Here is a 21,557-nt window from a genome sequence, read left to right as displayed (position 1 = left end):
GGCTATGGAGTTGCACGTTAAGAAAGTGGAGGGGGCACAACATGAGCGAACACATGCATGGATGGGGGCAATGCCACGCGCTGAGCTTACATTTGCAGTAATCCTGTCCAGATGTCTGGTTCCAAGTGGGTGTCTTGCAGTGCCCAGGGTGGTGGGTGTGACAGTAGTTGACACAGGGGTCCCAGCAGTGGTGGTGGTCACTCTTCTGCACCTTGACTGATGGCACCCAAGGGAGAAGAAATCACCATAGGCAGGGAGGAGAAGTGAGAGGAAGAAGAAATAAGAAGCATAAGCCAGGAGATTGTAGAAAAGAGCCTCATACTGGCTTCAAACAACTCAGGACGCAACCACAGTGCATCAAGCACCAGCAGCGAAGATGCATTCCCACATAACCACATGACATTCGATGCAAAGTGGCAGAAATCCACCCTTTCCCCATAAAACTGCTGCATCCTGAGCCAATGGCCTGACTAAACCATGCTGGCAGTGCATAGACGTCATTATCATTTGCAGTCTGTTGTGTGACATCCAGAAGCTCCATCCAGCCACAGTTTTACTGCAGTGGCCATCAGTGTTATCTGGCAGTACTGGGGAAACCTCCTTGTGCTGTTTCCCACCTTGCTGCTGGAGCTGCCCTCCCGTGAACAAGGCTCAATGCCTTCCACAGACGCCCAGGACTGCTTTGAGCACTGTGCTTGGCTTCAGTGTTTGGATGTTCAGTGGCTGCTCCCAGCCGGGAATGCACATATGGATGAAAGAGAGAAGTAGCAGAGAGCTGCCTCCAGCTCACCAAACAAAAGAGATTTTACACACTGCTCCTTAAATGCAGTTAGGGAGGCCCACCGACACAGGAAAAGATGCCAATGCTGTGGCAAACAGTAAATGATGGCACCAACGGGGCAGACTTTGTTCTAGGGCACACAACTGCTTTAGCTTCAACCCTAACCCCAGTCCAGCATGTGTTGACAGAAATCTGTTGCAGTGTGACATCCATCATCTGGAAATCCCTTAAAGTCATGATGGTACAAGTCTCCTCTGAAGTGCCTCAAACACCCCGGCAGGCACAGGTCCCTCCTCTGTTCTCGCTGATGCTCCTTTTGCCCTTGGGCAACACAGGGTCAGTTTGCTTTTCCTTGCCAACTGGTTTTTCTCTCATGAATCTCTGCACCATGCTGTCTGGATCTATTTTCTTCTGAGAGGAATCGTTAGCTAACAAGCAAGATCGCAAGGATCTGGTTTATTCAGCTAAGTATGCCCACAGCAGAGCATCACTGCAGCCATGAGTTATCCCAGAGCTCTTAACCTCACAGCCACTTGCACTGACTGGCAATCACCTTCCCAGGATGAAAACTCCTCCAGGCTCTGTGTCCTCCAAGCAGGCAGAAATGCCACCAGTGCTGGGACTACCAGAGCTTTCTGAGGGTGCAAACCTGGGACAGGGACTCAGTTTATTTAGCGGATCCACCCAGAGATCTCATTTAAAGGTCATCTGCTAGTGCCTGTAACAGTGGAAATCCATTTTGTGTGCATGCATCACAGGCATCAAATCGTTTAGATCAGGTTTTCCAACCAATACAGTGATGATATTTAGTCTTCACTACATATTTACTAAGTTTAGTACTCGGTCTATCAAGCTCTTAAAAATACACTTCCAGCTCCAGGCTTTCTGTATTGTGGATTCAAAAGTAAATTCAGAGCCAGGCAGCTTTTAAAAACAAAAATCGAATTAATAAATGTAGCTATATCTAGACAAAAAGGAAAGTTGTTAATAAAATTAAGCACTTGGAACATGAGGGACAGAGCTTATGGGCATATATACAAAATCATTTAATCCATTTATAGTAATTAAAATTTTTCCCATTTTGTCTACAAATTCTTAGCTCATATCCGACAACAGAAAAAAGTGCCTTTGAAACTGAGCTGTCAGTGCACTGGGGAAGAGAAGAGAATTTGGACAATTTTGTGATAAAACCCTACAACCACCTTCCCCAAGCTTTCACACATCATCCCTGCCTGAGGAAACCCATCCATCCCAGCACCGCTCCTGGGCACCATCTGCTCCTGTTGATCCTGTGAGTAGAGTGTAATCCTCCCACAAACTCTCCAAATGCCCCCAGAGCCACAGAGAAAGCAAACTCAGTTTGACAAATCCCGTGCTTCAGCATTAGAACATATTTTTGCATGGTCACTGGAGCTTCAGATCCCTCTCCACTTCCTCAGTAATGGGATTTTGATTGCACAAGAAGCCACTTTTAAAAAACATCATGACGAGCTCCGTGCAGGCACACACTGGAAGGACTTAGGTAATGCAAGTGGCTGAACAGGGATGCGTCTGCGTGGTCTCCTCAGTTGCTTTCCCCAGGCTTCACGCTCTCGCCAACCATGACAGTTTGCTTTTGCATGGCCTATTTTTTCTTACTGCCCCTGTTTATTTCCCCAAACTCAGAAAAAGCAGCCTGTGGAGTTGGCACTTGCAATGCGGAGCAGAAAGAAGTGCCTCTCACAAGTCCAAATGCAGTTTGTCAACTCTGGTGCGGTTCCTCGGCTGCTCACCATGCGCTGCATGGTGCCACGGCTGGTTACACCACTGAGGAGCACTGCTTTGTGAGCTGCTCCTCTTGGCCCCAGTGCTCTCCTTCCTGCCTCTACCACCTCCATCAGCACCAGTGAAGGTTCAAGCCCAAGCACTGGTCTCCAGCCGCATACCTCTGCCATTTAACAGCCACGTGGATAAACAGCATCCTTCCGTCTGATCCCTCATGTGTTAAAAAAGCTGAAACACATGTGGGAACAACTATTATATCCCTTATTTTTCATATTTATGTGTTACAATTATTGTTCCAAGTGTGTTCTGTATTTCTGCCACAGCAAACTGATCTAAGTATTGGGGGTTTGGGTAAAAAGGCTCTGAATGCATCTAGCTGTCCTTCCACAGATCCTCCTTCTCCTGAGCTGCTACTGAATGCATATATTCTGAAAGAAGATTAGAACCAGGGCACTATTGGAAGGAGGAGAATAGTTCATTTTTACAGCCACTGAAAAAGGATTATAGCTTTCCATTTTTTCTTGGGCACAAAGGTCAAGTCATCCATCCCCTTTTGTTAAACTGCTTTAATTCTGCACAAATTGGACTGGACATGTAAGAGATTTATTTCTAGACACAGAGATCTTAATAGATTTTATGTTTCACTGCATCATGTTAAAGAAAACAACACAGATATTTTCTTCCTTTCCCCAAACTGTCCTAGAAGATAATGGAAAGAAGAGCTGTTTCCAGGGCTACTGTGCACCAATATCATTCCCAAGAGACAGGTGTTTGAAAATGGTTGCAAAGGGGACTGGTACAGAACAGTTATGCCTCAAACACCTGAATTACAAGACCACTAGTACAGAGTGTAACAAAACCACAGGCAAGAGTTGTAACAAATCTAGTAGTACTGAGGCTATGTTCACAATAGATTTTATATGAGAGCCAGAGTCAGCCTCTTACATGGAAGGAGAAACTAAAGGTGGGCAACAAGGATGCTGACCAGGGTGAATTCCTAACGACATTTACAGGCATTTTGAGCTTGACCTCTCTGGAGCCAGAGTTTTTTCCCCTTGTATTTCTTTGGTAGGGGTGGTGGAAAGCAGCAGCTACAGATGCATTCACTCTACCCCTCGCTGCTCAGACACAGTTGCCATTCAAAACAGGCTGGTCTGGAAGATGAACACTTACGTTACAGTTTTGTTTCCTAAGGAAGTCCAGCAAAACCCTGTCTAGCTGCTGACATGTCCTTTATAAAGCCTTACCAGGCGTCAGCAAATGAAAACTGAGCTCGGAAATACATTTGCCAGCACCAAGGTTGTTTTCCTCCCTCTCCATTAAAGTCTCTTATCCGAGGTACTAAGGAAGTGGCTTGCACAGCACTCAGCGCTGCAAAACCCTGGGATTCCCAACTCCAATTTCCCCATTCAAGCACAGATGTTACCTTTTTTTCCTATTCACATCCTTGAAGAACGTAATCTAATCACATGCATTTCATCAAAACATCACTTTCCCCCCCCACCCCCCTCCACAGATGTCTCTCTCTGGAGTCTGTTGCCAGCATTCAAAAGCAGCAAGAACCCCAGTAGGGACCTCAAGTGAGTTTTAAGGTCGATGAACAGTGTTTGTACAGAGAACACACCTGTTTCTGGAGGCTTCAAAGGCAGCCTGCTTTGGTGAACAGGTAGTATCTCTAGCTTGACATTTTCTGAAGTGGCAGCTAAAAGCTGAGTTGCCTCTAGTAAGGAGCAGTGCTCTGTGCTTGTGCCATCGATGGAGAGAATATGGTCGCCAACATGCAATGCGCCACACCTGCAAAGGGAACAGCAAGAGAGGTAATTATACACACGGCTCAAATCCACGTCCTTACAGTTGGGAGCAGACACATACAAAATTATTGTGTGAACTTGTGTGAATTTTGGTCATATCATTTCTTTACTTCTAATTTGAACATTAGGTTCAAAGTGCTGCCCAAAACACCAACTAAGATGGTTCATGCTTAAGTTAGTGCTGCTGATGGCTTGGGAAAGATCTTTTAACTTTTTTCTAGTGCCCACTCATAGCTAGTCTGGATGGCTGAGGGCTCACCCAGCAGCGTAGTTAAATCCTACATGCCAGCAGTTAGCTCAGCAACACAGCTAACCACAGCTAGGGCTGCATAACAGTCTGCCTTTCTGCCTCTCCATGTAAAGGGTGACTAGCTGACTTTGCCCATTATGAAAGGGCTCTAGCCAGAAGTTCCCAGAATAGGTTTTTGCCATTCCGCAGCTCCAGGACAGTCAGATCTGAGTTTTTTAAAACAAAGCTCAGCTTTCACATGCATTGAGTTACATTCATTCCCAGTGAGGAGTGTCCACTGGTCAGATATTTTTAGCACACTTAGTGCTAAGAACATGTGGACATGGCCATTTCAAGGCGAGGCGGGGAAGAATGGTATATAACTAACCAGGGGACAAAAAAGCAGTGGAGAAAGGAAAAACAGAGCTAGGAGCAGCCTCTTCAGATCTGTACCTGTCCACCACGCTGGCTGGCTTGATCTTGTCGATGACTATGACCTGCTTGTTCCGGTGCATGGTTGTCGTCAGTGTGATTCCTAGCGTAGACCCCGGAGTCTTTGCTATTTCAACTAATAAAGGACCTGATGCATTTGCTACAGTGTCTGCAAAACAAGAGAGCATCTGAAGACACTTCTCATACAGCCTTTTCCATTCCTAAATGCAGGGAGTTGGCCAATAGTGCTGACTTGCCACGTGTATCAGCAAACCTGTAGTTTGGACATCCTATACTCTGTATCACATGGCAATTTAACAAAGTAGTAAACTCCAGAAGCAAAATTGTTTCTGCACAAAATATATATGATCATGAAGTGAAGAGATATTACAACAATTCACTCATAGAAACAAACCCCCTGCCTCTTTTCTTGGGGTTAAATAGCAAGATCAAAGAACAGATCGCCCAAAGGCTGTGCAGCAGTGACATCAATGGTATTAAAAGCACCAAAAAAAAGGAAGATCAGAAGGACATCACTGTTATAGACTTCTTCCCAAACAAACAAAAAAGACACAAAGAAACAGGACCCCACTTTCTGAAGTACTCAGAAATCTTGTGTGCTGATGACCAGCACACAAGTCAGTCAACACCTGTGTGCTTCAGCACCAGCTTAGAAATACAGCCTCAGCGGCTCACTTCTGCTCCACCGGCGCGAGCGGGGGAGCAGAGACACAGCGCTACCTACCCGCATGCTTACGAAAGCCTCCCCTCTCCCATCAGACAATACAGGGGTAACTCACATTTAAAAGATGCATTTCTGCAACAAGCTTAATAGATACTGTGAGATGATGAAGCTCCTACAAAATTGCACCTGTTGGCATAAGCCTGCGCTATACTTACTCACCTCTTCTGAGGAAGGGGAAGAAAAAAAGAAAGCCTGTATCTCTGGCTAATTAGACAGAAATTCCCTCCACCTCCATTACACACATTTGCTTCCAGATTACCTAAAGCCATCAAAGAGGCTGGATTCACTAATGCGTTATCACCACCAGACATCCAACAACCAGCACCCCATGTGTAGTTTGACCCCTCCCAAAAAAAACCACTTAATGGAAACCCAGTCATTCACTTTGAAGGAAAAGCCAGCAGAGCCCTCTGAGAGCTTGATGCTTCCTTAGCCCTTATTTATTCATAATAAGGCTTTTCTCTTCCAAAGCTATGCTCCACTAAAAATGCTGCTGCCACGCTCCAAAACTTGATGCGTGTCTTGTTCTTGCTCTCTGATAAACAGGAGCATTAATGCAGATTGCAGAAGCTAAGCCACAGCAAAGTCTCTCCTGAGATCTGTTGAAGATGCTGAGTCTCTGGAGACAGAAATTTCACTTGCAAACTTCCCCTGGAGATCCGCCAGGGGATGTTCAGGCTCCAGTCTACTCACAGTGCCCTTTTTCTGGGGGAGGAAGGAGGAGGAATGAGCCATGTTAAAGGTTATGCAGGCTTCAAATAAAACATTTTCTGTTCTCTGCTGAAAAGGACCACTGGGGAGATCCGCAGGCCTTGGCAAAAAGCTCAGTCCCAGTTTAATCAAAAGGTGCACAAAGCATCCAGCTAAACCCAGCAGAAGGTGCACTTAAGCCTTTGTTAGCAGAGGAAGCACCAAGAGACTGAGGATCTCTTTCCAAAAGCAAACATCAGCTATATGTTGGTTTTGCAGCCTGTGTGTGTCCAGCACATATCCTCTGAAGAGGGACACAGACCAATATTCCTCCAGCTGAAGGGAAGGCGATAGGGAAAAAAATAATGAAAAGCACTTGCTGCAGCAGTAGACCATTCTTTGCAAGGAAAATGCCTACTCCTCTCGGTTTTACTCAGCATCCAAGCTTCTTGGCTTTGCCCAGTGTTTCCCAGGGAAATCTCAACGTAATGGTGAGTGAGCTTTTGGTACCTATTCCCATGCCAGGACCTAGGTTATCAGTAAGACTGTAGGAAATCAGTCCTGCCTCCAGCCCATGGTCCCTCCTCCCACCACACACAGCATGGACCACCCCACCGTCCTTTTTAATTCTCATCTCCAGTCGCATAGATGACTACTGCTCCAAATCCATTTTATAGAGGCATTTGTTGAGGAAATACCAGCCAAGCCTCTATTAATTATTCCAGGGAAAGATTTGGCTCAAATCAAAGGTCAGGAGTCTACAATTTAGCAATATTTGAGACGTGATTAACATGGGGCTATTACACCCAAGCTAATTTAAAAAGAAACATGCAGAGGCCAGGGCAGGCCACACAATAACCTCACTGCAGGGAGTCGATTGGTGTTGCTGCTCTGCGACTGTGAGGTGTTTCTGCACCATCACGTATGGCTGCAACCTGACCCAGCATCTGTGGAAAAGACATCCGCAGCTCTCCTGCATTTAACAGCAAATCTCACCTTGCTTAAAGCCAGACCTGTTCTCACAAGCCAAGAGAATCTAAGCCACTGTTCTGGAGGCTCAGCATCATTAGATATTCAACTCAAGTGCTGCTCAGCATGTACCACGGGCCAAAAATCACACTGCTGCAGAACAAGCATCACTGAGGCCAAAGACACCAAGTTTAATGTGGATACAGCAGCTTGCATCATTTCTCTAGAGTTTTGTTACCAAGGAACAGAAAAACCACCTATGTACATGCCGTCTTGCATGGCTGTGCAGATTTTTATGCAAGGGTTTGAAAGCGTTCTGCAAGCAATGAACTGTGCTTCCCAGAGGAGAATGGTACCATTTTACAGATTGGGAAACTGAAGCACAGCTGTCACACAACGGGTCCAAAAAAATACGTGCTTGTTTAGTGGATGGACAGACAGGGTCCAGAAGACCCACTGGATGAATCATGTTACATCTCCTGACGTGGCTGGGGGAAAGCACACATGCTATCTTCATCCATCTTCAGAAACAACAGCTTTAGTAACCAAATAAACCCTGAAACCCTCCACCTTTTTGAAGACATCTGCTCTTTTTAGGTGATATTGACCAAATGAATAGGATAAACGAATTGGATAGGACCCTGCTAAAATCCAGTATCGGCAGCTCTGTCCTGAATCAGTTAACATCTGCCTCCAAATCCTGCCTGTGTTTTTCCTTCCAAACCAAAATTCCAGCCATTTCAAAATGTTCAGGTGGAAATCCAGTAGCCACCAAATGACTCACTACAAGTCTAATCCACCCTCTAAAGAGAAAAGCCTACCAAAACTGCCTCCAGTACAGAAAATTCCATCACTTTGTCCACCTGGCTGACCCCAGGAAGACAAAAACGGCTGTGTGAAACCTGCTCACAGCCATTTGCTTCAGGGGTACTCACCAATATCGTGCTGGATAAAAGGGAAACAGCGTGCTCCAGGTAGTCAGACATCCCAGTGATGAAGATACAGGAGAGCTGGGTACACTCAAAGCTGGGGTTGGCAGGTATTTTCTAAAAGAACTTTCAGCAGCTTATTTTGGAGGAAACACTGTGGGGTTTCTTCCCTCTTGCACTGGTTTCCTTGAGCCTCATCTGGCTTTGCTCACCTGCCTAAGGAAGGATGGCTCTCCAAACCAGGCTGGAAAGTGTTAGGAGCACTTGCCCAGGGAACAAGTGAGGTGTGCCAGTAGGGATAATTTTTCCCTGCCATAATGCACTTTGAGGGGAAGGAAGAGGAAAAGGCATCCCCCTGGCAAATGCAAACAAAATAAACTAAAACCTTCTAGAAGAACCAAACCAGGGAGCTGCCCCCTTCCCGACAGAGCCCAGTGGCTTGCGATCCCTCCAGCTTCATGGGCACATGGAGGCATTTGACTTCATGGGCCCCTCATCAGGACCTACCCCTGCCACTGCCCAGCAAATGCCAAGTGGTCACCTATTTATGGGACACTACCAGCCCTCCACTCCGTCAGCAGGAGAGCCCCACAAGCCTAAAAATGAATGGGCAGAGGGGCAGCCAGGGGAAGGGGGAGGAGAAGGACGCAGCAAATTGCTTTGCTCACTCGTCATCTCTGGCAGAGAGTTTCCCCTCTCCATGAGTCAACCCTAAAGGCTGGCAGCCTAGTGCTTCATGTCATGGCACACAGCTTATTTACAGAGTAGCTATTCAAATGCCACCAGTTTCTGGCCGACCACTTTATTTGTTGGGTTGTTTGTGGGTTTTTTTTCTTTTCTCCCCCTTTTTTAAAAGGCCCATAAGAAAGTGTTGCCACAGGAAAGCATCTGTTCATTGCAATGTTGATCTGGCATCAGCAAAGGGCAGAGATTTTCCTGATGCCCAAGGGAGGTGCATGCCCAGTTCACACTCCTTTTAAATGGAAATGGCAGATTAATTTAATTCCTTCGGTGGCCTTGAGAAATCTCAGCCAATTTGATTAAAAGCCTGCCACAGTCCCGTCCTACGCTGGCCTCCCCAGTGAAAGCCCGACAGCCGGGGGATGCTTGGTGGCAATGGCAAGCAGCTGCTGTGTCCCTCACACCAAGAGGGCTGGCCCATGCCCCTCCTCCTGAGCATGCAATTTTGGCTGGGAAACCACGCAGCCAGCTGGGGAGCACCATGATTCAACACTCCCCCGCAGCAGCTTTGGTCTCTCATCAAGGACAGATGTGGAAAAATAACTTCCCCTGCTCAAGGGTCAGCCCACACGACCCCAGCACGTACAGCTGCAGCAGAGAGCGAGTGCGATGTAAAAACCTCTCTCTTCCCCAGATATGAAGAGGCCAAGCACCACGTCATGGTGGTGTCCTCAGCTCCTATAATTCATCAAGTGAACTGTGTGGCCAAGTGTCCCTTCAACAAGTTTTCAAAATGGGAATTAAGAGTGCTCCCTCTAGACTAGTAACTACTTCCAGCACCTGCTCTTCCTTTCCCTCATCGTCTTCCTGTGGCTGGTAAAGAAATGTCCATAATGGTTGTGATCTGGGGATGATGCACTCATCTCCCATTGCAGTTACTAGCCATTGCCTGGCAAAACTGTCTGCAGAGATTGTTTTAAGCAACGCGTTCTGCATCATCCTGCCTTAAAAGAAAGCAGGGCATGTATATCCCTTTACAAAGTTGGGGAGAAGCACTCTTTATGCAGAAATTATCTAAGGAAGGTGCTGTCTTCACATCTTGGGAAGCATCTGGCTGTGGTCCACTGTATATCAACAGAAGATGGAGAATCACTGCATAAACCCCTGCCATCACTCTGAGTTCACTCAACCCTAACAGTTTTAGGCGGCAGACTAACTCAAGAAGAAATACCAAGACACCTTCACGGCTATTTTTGCTCCAAGTCAGGTTTTAAAACAATCAATTTTCTGCAACATAGGCACCAGGGTACCGTACAAACAACAAACCCCGACAGCAGCCCATTCCCATGCACCATTAATTGTTTACTACTGTTCAGACTTGACAGCCCTGTACAAAAAAAAAAAAAATCCTCAACTCCTCCTTCCCCCGCCCCGGGCAGGGCTGCCCCCCCAGCCAGCCTGCGAGGAGAGGGATGGACATCCCTTACCGACCGCTGCAGAGTTATGACAATGACAATTAATGACATTCATATAGAAAGGTGGAAAATAGGGTTTGGGTAGCTTCTGTTCTCCATCATTTAAACCTTTCCTCTTTTTCATGAATACCAGCCAACTTCTGAAGAGATGCTGCTCCTGTAGCATGGCAGAAGCCAGGCAGCATGCAGGCAGCCGCCAAGGCATCAGGTTTTCCTTCCAGCTCTCCCAACAGAGCACGTAGCTGCGTGGCAGACTGCTGCCCAGGAGCTGGCGGCCTCCTCCCCCAGGGGAGACCCAGTAAAGGGTCTGCTGGAAGAAAGGGGAAACTTTGGGGGAAGGAGACTCAAAAGGAAGCAGACAGCCCCCAGGGCTGACACAAAGAGCTCCCTTTTCCTGCTGCAACCCTCTTGCACATTGCATGGAGCGAGTTTTGACATTCTCAGCTCTCTTTCCTTGGGGTGGTGTGGTATTAAACTCTCTCAGCTGTGGATCCTTTTTATTTCATTTCCCTTCTCAGTGACAAACCAGAAAACAACCTGATACCACAGGCTCCTACTCCTCACTGGATCCTAGGCTCAGATGCGTTGGACTGGTTTGCGAGATTTGGGGAAAAGACTCCAATTTAGTCCGGCTTGTGGCTCCAGTGGAGGCAGAAACTGCTCAGGAGTTGTATATGCAACGTTCAAATCTAACACACAGCTCAACAAGCTTCCAGAGCCAACACAGCTTCGGACTCTGTGGTAACCTTAAACTCATTAACAACGCTCCCTGCAGGAACAGCTGTGTGTCACAAAGCCAGCTCCAAATGACTTTACAGTAGCTAATAATAAGCCCTTTCCCAGGGCTTGAAACTGAAAATCAAATGAATAAAAAACCACCAACGCTCCAAACCCTCAAACTTAATATCTACTGTGTAGAACACTTTAGAAATACCCATCCTCTGCCCTCCAGTAAATTCTGTCTTATTTGGGGTCAATCAGTTGATCACCCCTCATTTATTTCAGCAGTAGATCTGCACTAATATTTCTGAGAAAGGGAATAGCTCCAGAATTAAGCAAGGTCAAAATTCAGAACCAAAGCCACAGCCACATTAAGTCTCTTGCCTGCTTGCAGCTGCTCTCCTGCACACATTTAATAGCAGTATTTGCAGTGCTGGCAGAGCACTCCAGCCCCCTTTAATTCCAAATTCTTCTTTGCCCTCTTTGCCTACATTAGAAAATCCCCTTTTTCCCCCTCCTCTAAAACCGGTCACCATTCCCACCCAGACGCATCATTGGATAAGGGCACTTCAAATGCATTCAGCTAAGCCGGCTTTGAACTCTACCCCCTACACCCGTATTGGCAGTGCACTGCTCAGCATTTTTCCACTGAAACCAAGTATCCCAGTTACTGTGTCTAGTCTCACATACTTTCCAGGCAGTCGGAGAAAATGCCACCACAACCATCCCAGCCTTACCCATGATGGTCACATCATACTCGATCTGGAAGAGTGCCTCCTGGCTGCACTGCCGCAGGATGTTGAGGGCATCAGCGTGAGTCATGCTGTGCAGAGGGATCCCATCAACGCTCAGCAGCCTGTCCCCAATTTTCAGGGACCCTTCCCTGTAGGAAGCCATAAGCAAATGGGTTTTTTGGTGTATGTGTATTTATTTATATTTTACTTATATATAAATATATGTAATATACATACATGTTTTGTTGTGTATACATATATTTGTGTCTCTGTGTGTACATATGTACATAAAGCCAATTACTTCAATTCTGGGGGAACTGAACAGTCCTTGGGCCAATAGTTTGAGTTATTTATAGTACCAGACCCATCAGACTAAATTAGTGGTATGAGAATAGACAGACTGCCTCCTGCTTTCTAACACAGCATCAGCTATTCATCTGCACAGGGTTAATCAAGTGGCCGCCTCTGGAACAGGGGTTTCTGCTTATAACATCCACACATGGGTCAGCCTGGGAGCACCAGACCCACCCTCCCCACACACCACAGGTCCCACACCACCAGCACGAGAAGCCTTGGGGAGGCACCAGCAAGGAGGGCAAGAAGGGCACGTGTCCAAGAGCACAGTGAGAGCTGCTGGTTTGTCTTGTGAAAGCACATGTTGGAGGTGCAACGTGAACGTTACCTGTCCGCTGGACCACCTGGCCTCACGTAGGTGAGCACCAGTGGTCTGGACTTGTGCCAGTCTTCATGGGCTCCCCCTGTAATCAAACCGGGAAAGCCGTAAGTCACTGGAGGTTTGAAAGTCTGAATGAGAGTGCTCAGAAAGGAGAGACATTTATCACCTAACAGCTGACACAGCCTGAAAGCAAAAAGGCTGCCTCGGATTAGGCAGCTGGCAGTCGTTGAAGGCTGCACGGGATGCTCTCCAGGACATGCTTTCACTTCTCAGCTGATGTTTATGACATTCATCTTCTTACTTTTCTCTTCCCGCTTCCCAAATCACCCCTGCCAGTACTTGTCCCCTCTTTGTTTTTCATTGGAGAAGGCACTAACCTCTCAGCACAAAGCCAAAGCTGTTGCCTTCCTTGTAGAGGGACACCTCGATGGTCTTGGGAATAATGCCAGCGCTACTCTCTGGCACTAAAGAAAGAGAGGAAGATGCAGTTACCCCCAGATAAACCTTTCCCATGCCACCCTGCAAAAAAATATCAAAGGTCATCCAAATGCACTGAAATGAAAGTCCAGCCCAATCTTCCCAGTTTGAAGAAAAAAAGAGCCCAGCCCAGATGCATGCATGAACCTTCATCAGAGCCAACCATCATGTTTTAGGATGATTTCCCAGCTCAGTGCTGTGCATCTCCCCTCAAATTTGTCTTGGTTAATACTCTGACATTCAAGTAAAACTGTCTCATTTATCAACTGGTTTTAACGTGTTCAGCATTACCCAAAAGCCAGAAGCTTCTGCTGCAGATGGAAACTTACTAAAAAAAAACCAGCAGCAGCATAAGGAATCGAGTCACCGGTGACCTTAAAGAAAATGAAAATCCCAAATCCTCAGTGCAAAAGGTTGGGGTTTTTTTTCCCTTACCTCTCATATTTTGACTTTAGAAAAGATTAAGTGAATCCTTTAAACTGATCCTAGGGGCAATTCAGTAATTTTATGTTAAATACACAGTCCTATTTAATGTACAAAAGTAAAGAGAAAAAGAACGAAACTGCTTCTGTCCCTTTCCATCCCCTGCTGTTTAATGATTTATTGAACTACTGCAGTGAATATGGGACAATTTTCCAGTCTTCTCCATCCAGAACTGCACATGGCATTTCAGCCTGGTCCACTCTGAAAAGATCAATTCCTAATCTGTAAACCAAGTGCAATGAATGGCCACAAGGATAATCAAAAAAAAAGATTAAGAACTCGATTTCAGCTTGGCAAATTGGAGCTGAAGGCTCCCCTAGGCACGTCCGCGCTCACATTTCTTTGGCTCGGGAGGGGAAATTTGAAGCGAACTTCCCCCCTGTCCTCACTGACCACACTGGTCCTCACTGGCAAGCACCCTGAGGGCTTGCAACCTGCATCCAAATTAGGGTTAAACTAACCCTTAAATTAATCCAAAAGATGTACTGTGGTGGCATGGTACCGCCTTGCAGGCAGGCAGCCCTGGGGACCAGGTTACAGCAAGGCCAAATAAACCCCCCAAAACACCGTCCCCCACGCAGCCGCTTTGCCCCTGCTGCCAAGCATGGACCACTACACCAGAGGCACAGCCTGGAAGGACTCCAGAGGGGAAATGCCCAGGGCACAGGAAGGCTACCCCCTAAGGCGTGATACTCACATACCAAGAAAAGGGTATAAAGCATCCACAAAGGAATTCAGAGGCCACTTAATTTTTGTCTTAAGCATCCAAGCATGAAGTTCTGCAACATCCTTTTTGTAAGATCAGTGGGGAGTGGGGAAACCTAACACAGGGCTTGGTGTGTTTATGAAAGAGATGATATGGCACAGCGGCCTGACAACTAGACTTGGACTTGCAACGAAAGTCTCTTCCAAAGCACAAAATTATGAAGTGGGGAGAAAAATTCAAACCCACAAACACAAGCTATTGAATTGCACTGTATTTCTGCTCTTTCCCAGGGAAAGAGGGAGAGAGGCAGGTGCACAAAGCAGTAACACCCTCACCGCAGATAAAAGCCCACAACGAACTGGAGCAAAGCAATAACTGATAATTCCCTGTATTTCACAGTACTTCTTGGTTTGGAGTAGTCATAAACAGCATCAATAACCTCCTTGGAGGGAAGTCACTATTTCACTGTGCTCTTTCTGCTCACTCAGAGCTGGGAACATTTTTGCATCACTGCTATTGATCGAGCCATGAAGTATTGGCACTGTTCCTTAGCTGGTAAGTACAGCTTATCAGATTCCTGACAGCCAGGCTCACAGCTGAGGAGAAAGGTTAAGAGTTGTCATCTCTAGTAAGCATGAGAACATGGAAAACTTGAGCCACGGTTTGTTTTACTAGGGTTGTATGCAAAAGCTAGCCAGCATTTACAGCAGAACAGAGGGGCACGATTAATAGAGGTTCAGCTAATTTAGATTATATTTTTCTTCTTCTTTGGGCTTTATATGGTCATTTATATATTGAATACTTATCATGTAAAGGCAGCAGCTATAGCAAAGCTACAAAGTATAAGATAGCTTCCTATCTAGGGCAAAATGTTTAGATTTCATTAGTTTTGTTTTTCCTGTCATCTTATTTTTAGTTGTTCTATTTCTTCTGCCCAATCATTCCCTGATTGATCTGGGTAACTGAATGAGTAATAACTGAGGGGATCATCTTCACGATGGAAGGACTGTGATGAGAAACTGTATCGAGGCATTTGCTTTAATCAGAACAAACAAATGAGGGCAAGAGCACGGTCTCCCATGTCAGGACACAAACCCTGTGAGTGTGAGCTGGGTTGCCAGCTTCTGCCAGGGCCCCTTAGCTGGAAAGCAGATTGCTTCAGCTACCCTTCTGAAAACACCTAACATTTCAAAGCATCATGAGGAATAACAGCACTTGCCGCAGTTCAGAAAAGAGGATCTGGCAATACACGCTCAAGACTGAATAAAACCTCCCATAGCCATGCTCCAAAAAGGAAAAAGAAAAACAAGCTGAAGCAGCATCAGGAGGCAGATTGGCCTGTGCTACCAAGTCACTCCGAGGCAAGACAGACCTAATCAGCCATCTCCTGCCGGTGTGCATGAACAGGCACCCACTGTGCTGGAAAAAGCGCTCTGCTCCGCCCGCACACAGCTCTGCAGCATCCACCACGGCACTGCGAGCAGATGAAGGCAGAATGTCAAAATGCCCCTGGATACTGCCTTTGCCCTGATGGCTAATGCATGAGCAAGTCCATCTGTACCCCAGGACAAAAAACAGCCAAGAAAAAGAGTAGCGTTATCAGAGAGGTACCCACCAGCTGGTGGAAGCTCATACTCTACTTCCAGCACTACCCTTTCGCCCACGTTTTTCAGCAGGCTTATGATCTCGTCATGCCGCAGCTTGGTCAGGTTAATACCATTCACCGACTTGATGTAATCCCCGACATTCAGCTGGTCACTTCTACAAATAAAGAAGAAGAAAAAAAAAAAAAAACAGTGGTAGCACAGAGTCTCTGCTACACTCGCATGCACGTGGCAAACCTTTGGTAACTGGAGGGCTTTCTGAACAAGCCACCAACCTTGGGCTGATCTTAGGTGTCTGACTGAATGTGTTGCTATCAGAGGGAAATGCTGAAATCAAAGCCATCTATCTTTCCCAGTGGCAAGTGTTCAGATCTGTACATAAGCAACAACTGTGGTCTACGTTTCCACAACCTCACTTTTTGTTGCTCGGTTCCCATTCATGTAGAGCAATCAGTCAAAGAGAAGCACACCAAGAGCTGTCTGAAAAAAATTCAGCAGGGAAAGAAAACATCTTTGCTTTTGCCTGTTTTCTGCAAAATTGTTCAATTACTCCTTCCTTTTCTCTGCTTCTCAGAGCCTTTCTTCTCCCGTTCCTTTTCCAAGCCAATAACGTTACTTACCCACTCAGTATTCAGAACAGATACAATATTAAACCACTTAGCTTGATCAAGATGTATTGTACCATGCAGCTCTCCTGACAAGGCTGCCTAATTTCACAGAATCCCAAATATCCCTACACAAAATTTCAGAGTATATTTGCACAGAGTATGGGAAGTAACTCAAAATAGAAGACGTTCTACTTAGTGAAGCAGCAACTTTGCATTCGGGGGCACTTCAAAAAAGGGAGTTGGTTGCCAACTACTTTAATTATAACTATATTCATCCAGTAACTAGAACATGCAACTATTCCTCTCCAGTTTTACTGCACTCTCTACACGCCATTTCCATTTCTCACCTTGCAGCCAGTCCTCCTGGCCTCAGATTGGAGACTCTTGGCTTTCCGTCTTTGTCTGTGCCACCTGAAATGGTTAACCCGAGGGTGCTTCCTTCCTTCTTAATCAGCTCCACAATGGTGACCCCTCTAAATTCCTCTGAAAGATCAGGAATAAAGACAAACCTCTCAGTGGAAGGCATATTCCTCCCAATCCCAAGGACACCCTTTTCCTACAGGGTTGGAGAGCAGACCTGGGATGAAATGAAGAGAAAGTTTCAGACAATGTTAAATAAAGTTTGCGAAACAGAACTGTGTCCTGGTGGACCCACAGCAGTGGAGGGAAAATGCTTGCATGCAGGTCTGCAGGCAGGACCAAGCAGGGCAAAGTAGAGGAGTAAGGGCTTGTGAGAGAATAAAAACCTTGTGTTTCAAGGTGCTGGAGGCAATGGAAGGACTCAAAACCAGAGTAATGGGATCTCAGCAATGGTCCAGGGAGACTGCCTCAGGAGCTACGTTTGATATAGAGTGGGGAGGGTCTTAGGAGGGCTACAGGTCAGGCAGTCACAGTTACCAGTTAGGAGGATGCTGTGGACCTGCAGTAGCTGCCTGGATGGACAGAACAGGGTGGGTCTTAAAATATTGTGAATAAAAAGGATATCATAAGGCATCAATACAGTTGGGAGATAAAGAACACAGTGTGGACAGGGTGGGATCCTGCCATCAGCAGGTGAAGCAGGAGGAGGCACGAACTTCATTAATTCACAGCAGTTTCCCCACCTATCTGCACCTGGCCCACATCAAACCTCCTCCATATTACCCACCTCAGCTACACCTGAAATTGAAGACTCAAGTCACTTTTACAACATAACTGATTCCACGTGCATTGCCAGCTGTAACAGATATCGTAGGGCCAGGTTTAGGGGATGCACACCCCACTAGTTTGCTGCAGGCAGCATATATTTTCCCTTCCTTTAGTCCAAGACGACGCTCATTTGTCCAGCACGTATAAGCTCAACCTGATGCTGGTTTTGATCCTGTTACAGCTCACATCTGGGTTTTACAAAAACAGGGTCCCTAAACTATTCCAACTTCTGGATTTGACACAGAGGAGGGGAGTAAATTAGCAGGAGAGCCAGCACTGGCCCAAGGAAAGACTAAGAGCTCTATAGACTTGGCAGAAGACAGCTCCATGTTAATCCACGTGACAGCACTCGCACTCTTTGCTCAAAGCAGGACTAGCCCTGGGGCAAATCAGACTACTTTCATGCCTTGCCAGAGCCTCCTCCAAGAAGCTTTTGCAGAATTTGTCTACAACATGATCTATCTACCTCCGCTATCTCTGCTGTACTGCAATCTCCCACGATTTTACAGAGGGAAAAGTCTTCCTCACACAGGGCAACTTTTCCCAAGGCCGCACAAGAGGAGATGGTGGTGGGCACGGGCAGCACACAGCAAACAGCAGTCCCACAGCAGTGGACTAAAACCCATGCTGCAAATGCCCCCAGAGTTTGTTTGCACTGCAGAACCCACCAGGCTTAAATGAAATGCTGTATTTGGAGAGCGTCTTGCACACTATGACTTCCAGAGCAAGGCAGGGTCTCTTAAGTAACACATTGACACAGAAGATCCACGCTGGTGCAGGGCTTCTCCTCTCCACCCTCTTTCACTGGGAGAAAGCACGGTGTCATTTGTCACTGAGGTGCCTCATCACTAGCACTTTGCTCCTTGAGTAATTGTGCCTCACTTCCAAGTCCTGCCATGCACTACCCGTTTTGTAAAGCACTTCCAAGAATAATCTGTGCACTTGACGAATGTGAATGGGGAACCTTTTTGCAATCTAGCACCAGTCTGGAAGGCGTTTAGGCACTGCTGGGCACCCATTTAACGTGGCACTGGCAGCTTGTTTTAAAATGTCAGGTCCATAATGCTTCTGCTCTTTAAACTTGGGTTTGATCCCTTGCCAACTACAGTAACTTAGTTTTCAATTCACCAACCCAGGATCCCAGGGGCTCCCAGAAACTTTGGGGAGGCTCCCCACCGTGCTGGAAGGAACACCACCCAGCACTATCCTGCAAATTTCCTCTCAACTACAGACATGACTGATCAACACAGATGGTGCCACAAGGGGAGATTATTAGCTCTTCAATGGGGTTTAATTTTGATCCTTGGTAAGTGTTTAAAATGAGAACTCCCAGAGTGCAATTACCCATTGTTATGGGTTCAAGGAGAAATCACTGCTCCAAAAAAAGGCATGTCCCTGAGATCAATCTATTAAGGTAAGCAATAAGGGATTTTGACCAATACTTCTATAAATCTACTGCTGCTATCACAGACACACAGAGATGTAAAAGTGAGCTGGTTAAGCAGGATCTGATTTTCAAGACAGAGTCTTTAAGTGTCATAGGAGAACAGTCTTGGATTTCTTCTCTTGGCATATGTGCTTGGATTTGGCTGCTCAAAGCATCCCACAGCAGGAAAAGCATGTCTGAATTTTGCCCTCCCTGTGGAGATATCTTGAGCTGGGATTGTTGGATATACTGGCTCTTGTGAGTGGGGTGTTAGCCTCTCTCCGTCAGGGCTATGGTACAGTGGCAACGTGTTGCAGAAGCCCCAGAGGATGCAGAATATCCCCTAGAAAATTTGCTGAGTGATGAAGCAATAGCAAACAGGCCTCGTTTCCTCTCCATCACCTACACCACACTAAACCTAACCTGCGACTGGGTTGTTAACCATCAGAAGTCAAAATCAAGCCCCAGGCTTTATTAGGAAGGAGATAAACTGTCCAGAGCAGCCCACTCAAGCCTGCTGGTATGCCACTGGCTTACAAAAGTCCAGCACCAACAGAGGCAAACATACTACTTTTTCTCCACTCCATCTTCAGCCCACAGGGGTGTTTCAGCACAGGAGGGTTCATCTCACACAGAAGTCTGCTGTGACTGACTAAATATCAAAACAAAATTAGTCACACATGGGAAAAACGAAGCTTGCCAGACACTGCCAGTCTCCCTCCCCACCTGGTGAGCTCAGATATGGCAGCGCTTCCTCCCTCTCTCTTTTACTGCTCTTTTCCTCTTTGCAGGTGTCAGTGCAGCACAGTCCTTTCCTGGCTCCCTATAACCACCACCGACAGCTCCATGCCAGCCTATGGTTGCACCAGTAACGCACCACTCACTGAGACCATCCACTTCTGCCCTGCAGCAAAAGCTTTGCTGGCAGATGCAACAAAATGGGCATTTTGGGATTTTTTACCTGTTTTAGGGGTAGCTAAGTAAAGTGTCATGGATGCCCCGATGTTTTGGAGCAGAAGCTGATCCCCCTCCTTTACCTGGGATGCTTTGCCTCCTGGAGACCAGGGCTGCGTCCATCCCACCGGAGTCTTTGCTCCCCTTCGAGTAAGGGCCATCGTCTGTGAGCAGAACAAACACAGAAGCTGAAATTAGTACCAAAAGCAACAAACAGAACAAGAGCACTTCAAAAAGTTGTCCTGGTGACACCAAAATTGAGATCACATCAGTATCACAGACTGCAGGCAAGAAAAAACATTTCCAGCCCTGGCTTTGCACTGTGCTGTGTGGGCTATCTTGCTTTTTAGAGAGGGAGGGAAAGAAACAAGAAGGCAATAACATTATATGATTTATTCCTCTTGGAGCTAATCCATTAGGACAGAACAAAATTCCCTTACTCCTGTAATTATGTGGAATAGCTGAGGACAGAGAAAGCTGTGGCATTAGTCTCACAAGTTTTAAGCCTGTCATTATGCTTGTGAAGAAACTTAACGGTCTTTGGAAATGGAGTTATACATCAGGACACTAACAGGGCACTAAATCACTATACTTGAACGAAATTGCCTATTCTTATAGATCCCATTATTTCAAAGTCACATTTTCCTGCTGCTGTTCCAGCCTCTGGACAATATAGAGAGCACCTTCTCTTAAGTGATTAAAAAAAAAAAAAAAAAAAAAAAAGAGGGAAGAGAAAGTAGTACTATGCACTGTAAATGCACCATCCAGCATAAGTTTAATTTAAATTTGAAGCATTTAAATATCTTTGTATTCTCCTGATGGAAGATTCCTATATGGTCCAGAGGTTATTTGCAGAGAAGGGAGCGTGCTTATACAGATTTCATTGCCATCCACATAAAATGTCTATTTTTATGGCATTTCCTAAAAAGCTGGCACTTTTTCAATCAATAATTTCCAGTAACCATGTAGTATCGAATAACTCCCATTCCCAGTGACCACATTACTGGATTGCCCTTACCCTTACCAATTTTTCAACAGCTGTGAAGGTTTAGAAGTTGTACATGATAGGATAAATATGGGTTACTGAAAACCTCATCCAATTATTCTTGTCTGCTACGCTTAGGTAACTTAAGTTACAGAGAAGTTTTCGTCTTGCTGAGTACAAAGTGAATGCCTTTTGTTCAGCCCCGTACCAGACAGTGGTCTGTACGCAGAGGAATTGAAACCAATGCTCAGTTTGTTGGCAGCCCACTTTCCCCACAAGAAGAAAAATGACGGTGTAAACAGAACTACATGGGTTACACTTAACCGCTAGGAGGGGAACTCTGCTCGAGGGCTTGACTGTTTTTTAAAAGTAAAATGAAATAAGGTTCCACCTGAAGTAATTTCAAAAAAAGCCAGAAAAAAAAATTTAAAACTTTATCTAGTTTTAACTCTTGTTGCTCCAGCTGAAGTAATTTCACAAGCTGACAAAA

General features: G+C 46.0%; 1 protein-coding gene across 4 annotated transcripts in view; it reads right to left on the bottom strand.

The window, feature by feature from the left end:
• GRIP2 (glutamate receptor interacting protein 2) overlaps positions 1-21,557 on the bottom strand; it is a 285,003-nt gene that overhangs the window by 41,730 nt on the left and 221,716 nt on the right. For all 4 annotated transcript variants that reach the window (XM_056337728.1, XM_056337724.1, XM_056337725.1 and 1 more), the window contains exons 2-10: positions 20,166-20,246; positions 16,862-16,997; positions 15,918-16,063; positions 13,014-13,100; positions 12,643-12,718; positions 11,964-12,109; positions 5,039-5,186; positions 4,170-4,339; positions 91-216 (exon numbers count right to left, since the gene is read on the bottom strand). In XM_056337728.1, coding sequence (XP_056193703.1) covers positions 91-216; positions 4,170-4,339; positions 5,039-5,186; positions 11,964-12,109; positions 12,643-12,718; positions 13,014-13,100; positions 15,918-16,063; positions 16,862-16,997; positions 20,166-20,246 — 1,116 coding nt within the window. The remainder of the gene's footprint in view (positions 1-90; positions 217-4,169; positions 4,340-5,038; positions 5,187-11,963; positions 12,110-12,642; positions 12,719-13,013; positions 13,101-15,917; positions 16,064-16,861; positions 16,998-20,165; positions 20,247-21,557) is intronic.

Source organism: Falco biarmicus, chromosome 4, assembly GCF_023638135.1.
Source record: "Falco biarmicus isolate bFalBia1 chromosome 4, bFalBia1.pri, whole genome shotgun sequence".
NCBI classification, from domain to species: domain Eukaryota; kingdom Metazoa; phylum Chordata; class Aves; order Falconiformes; family Falconidae; genus Falco; species Falco biarmicus.
The sequence above is the reverse complement of the archived record's forward strand: the minus strand, read 5'-3'. Positions and strand labels throughout refer to the sequence as shown.